Source organism: Nicotiana sylvestris, chromosome 6 (genome assembly GCF_000393655.2).
Source record: "Nicotiana sylvestris chromosome 6, ASM39365v2, whole genome shotgun sequence".
Taxonomy (NCBI): domain Eukaryota; kingdom Viridiplantae; phylum Streptophyta; class Magnoliopsida; order Solanales; family Solanaceae; genus Nicotiana; species Nicotiana sylvestris.
This window is the reverse complement of record NC_091062.1, coordinates 199,806,732-199,809,630: the sequence shown is the minus strand read 5'-3', so window position 1 is coordinate 199,809,630 and position 2,899 is coordinate 199,806,732. Positions and strand designations below refer to the sequence as shown.

Genomic DNA, 2,899 nt, shown 5'->3' with positions numbered 1-2,899 from the left:
ATACATCTCTGGATCATGTTATCAACACAAATCCTGAACAGGTAAGGCTCATCCCAATAATACATGCGACAATCAAGAAAGAACTTTTTCTTTTAGATAGAGGAATGGTTATAAGGAACAATACCACTTGCCAGGTAGTTTGCAATGTCAACATACCATGGTGCTTCGTCAAGACTTATGGCTAATAGTTGTTTATCTGGGAAAGTTTCCACAATCTCTTCCACCTCGACCTTCTTCTCATCTCCTTCCAGCCTAGACAAGTGATCAACTACTTGGTTCTCCGTTCCCTTTTGGTCACGAATTTCCAAGTCCAATTCTTGCAGCAGTAGCACCCATCGAATCAAGTGCAGTTTTGACTCCTTCTTCTCAATTAAGTACCTGAGAGCAGCATGGTCAGTATAAACAATTACCTTCAAGCCTATCAGGTATGACCTGAATTTGTCAAATGCGAACACCACTGCTAGCATCTCCTTCTCGGTCACTGTGTAATTTAACTAGGCACCCCTCAGAGTTCTACTTGCATAGTATATTGGATTCATGACTTTGTCTTTTCGCTGCCCAAGAACTACTCCCACAACATAGTCACTCGCATCACACATTAGCTCAAATGGTTGCTCCCAGTCAGGGGAAACTATGATATGTGTTATTACTAGTCTCTTTTTCAATTCCTCAAACGCTACCCTACAGTTATCAAAAAACACAAAAGGGTGATCTTTTTCAAGGAATTTACAAAAGGGGTTAGCTATTTGGAAAAATCTTTTATAAATCTCCTATAGAAACCGGCGTGCCCAAGGAAACTTCTGATTGCTTTGACAGAAGTGGGTGGTGGAAGATTTTCTATCACATAAACCTTTGCACGATCTACCTCAATGACTTTACTCGACAATAGGTGCCCCAAGACTATACCTTCCTGTACCATGAAATGGCACTTTTCCTAGTAGAGTACCAGATTCGTCTAGATACACCTCTTCAATACTCTTCTCAAGTTCTTAAGGCAATCATTTTATGAGTTCCCCACCACTGAGAAGTCATCCATGAAAACCTCCATTATTTACTCTACCATATCTGTGAAGATGGCAATCATGCACCTTTGGAATGTGGCGGGTGCGTTGCATAGGCCAAACGACATCTTCAAAAGGCATAGATACCATAAGGGCAGGCGAACAATGTTTTCTCTCTGTCCTCCGAGGCAATAGAGATTTGATTATACCCTGAGTATACATCCAAGAAACAAAAGTAAGACCGCCCTGCCAATTTATCTAGCATCTGATCAATGGATGGTAGTGGAAAATGGTCTTTCCGGGTAGCCAAATTCAACTTTCTGTAGTTCATACAGATTTGCCAAATGTGACTGTTCGGATTGAGATCAACTCGTTCTTCTCATTTTTCACTACCGTCATACCACCCTTTTTTGGCACACACCGAACTGGGCTAACCCACTTGCTGTCAGAGATGGGGAATATGATTCACCCATTTAACCACTTAATTACTTCTTTCTTCACCACTTTTTTCATGTTAGGGTTCAGCCTTCTTCGGTGTTCTCTGGAAGGTTTGTGCCCATCTTCCAGTAGAATCTTATGCATACAAAATGTCGGGCTGATACCCTTAATATCAACAATGGTCTAACCAATTGCAGTCTTGCACTCCATCAATACCTGCAAAAGCTGTTCTGCCTGCACATCTAACAAACTAGATGAGATAATAACAGGTAAAGTTGAGTTAGGGCCAAGAAAGCATACCTGAGATGAGGTGGTAGGGGCTTCAATTCCAACTTTGGTGGATCTTCTATCGACGGCTTAGCTGGAGGAGTTTTCCTTTCTTCTAAGTTCAAAGGCTCAAATTCAAGCTCCCTTCTCTAAAAACCTTGGCCTTCAAGAGCAAGTACCCAGTCCGCCAAGTCCTCTTCGTTTGCTTCGTCTAAGTTCATGAGACAGGCTGCTAGAGTGTCTTTGGTGTTCAATGTCTCATCTTCCTCCTCCAAAATTACATCCTTGGCTTCTATTAGAGAGCAATTAGCAAATTCACTTGGTCGCCGCATAGATTTCTACATGTTGAATGCTATTTCTTCATCATTTAATCTTATTTTGAGCGCTCCCGTTTCACAATCAATTAAAGCTCTCCTAGTGGCCAAAAATGGTCTTTCCAAAATTATGGGAATTTCCTCATCAACCCGATAGTCAAGAATGACAAAATCTACTGGGAACACAAACCTCCCAACCTGTACTAATACATCATCAGGAATACCAGAGGGCCTCTTCACTATTTGGTCAGCCAGCTGTAGTAACATGGACGTGGGTTTAGCTCTTCCAATGCCTAACCTTTCGTAGATAGCCAGGGGCATCAGGTTTATGCTTGCCCCCAAATCACACAGTGCCTTAGCAAATGCATTGTTGCCTATTGTGCATGGGATTGTGAAACTCCCTGGGTCAGACAACTTCTCAGCTATGGGTCTCGTCACAACAACACTACATGTTTGAGTTAGTGTAACCGTGGCCACGTCTTGAAAGTCGAACTTACGAGACATCAAGTCCTTCATCATTTTTGCATAACCAGACATTTCCTTTAAGGTGTCAATCAATAGAATCTTTACCTAAATTTGCTTCAACATCTCCAAGAATTTCTTGTACTGCTCATCTTTCTGATACTTGGCCAATCTCTATGGGAATGGTGCTGGAGGTCGCTTCTTCCCTGTGATTTGATTTTTTTCTTGCTCAGGCACTGCTTCAACTGTCGTTTATTATGCTACCTCAGTGTCTTTCGCAACCTCTTTTTCTTTGCTGGCGTTCTCTTGTGCATGTTGTACTGTCACTTCAGTTATCTCCGTTGATTCATCTATCTCAGAAGGTACTAGCAAAAATGTTTTAGAAGGTCGATTTTCACGAGCCATTTCTTGCTCCAT

General features: G+C 41.8%; 1 protein-coding gene across 1 annotated transcript; it reads right to left on the bottom strand.

Moving 5' to 3' along the window:
* Positions 1–2,044: 2,044 nt before the first annotated feature.
* LOC138871922 (uncharacterized) lies at positions 2,045–2,899 on the bottom strand. Its single transcript, XM_070149845.1, has 2 exons — positions 2,747–2,899; positions 2,045–2,590 (listed from the first exon to the last, which is right to left on the bottom strand). The coding sequence occupies exons 1-2, from the start codon at positions 2,897–2,899 to the stop codon at positions 2,045–2,047; spliced, it is 699 nt and encodes a 232-aa protein (XP_070005946.1).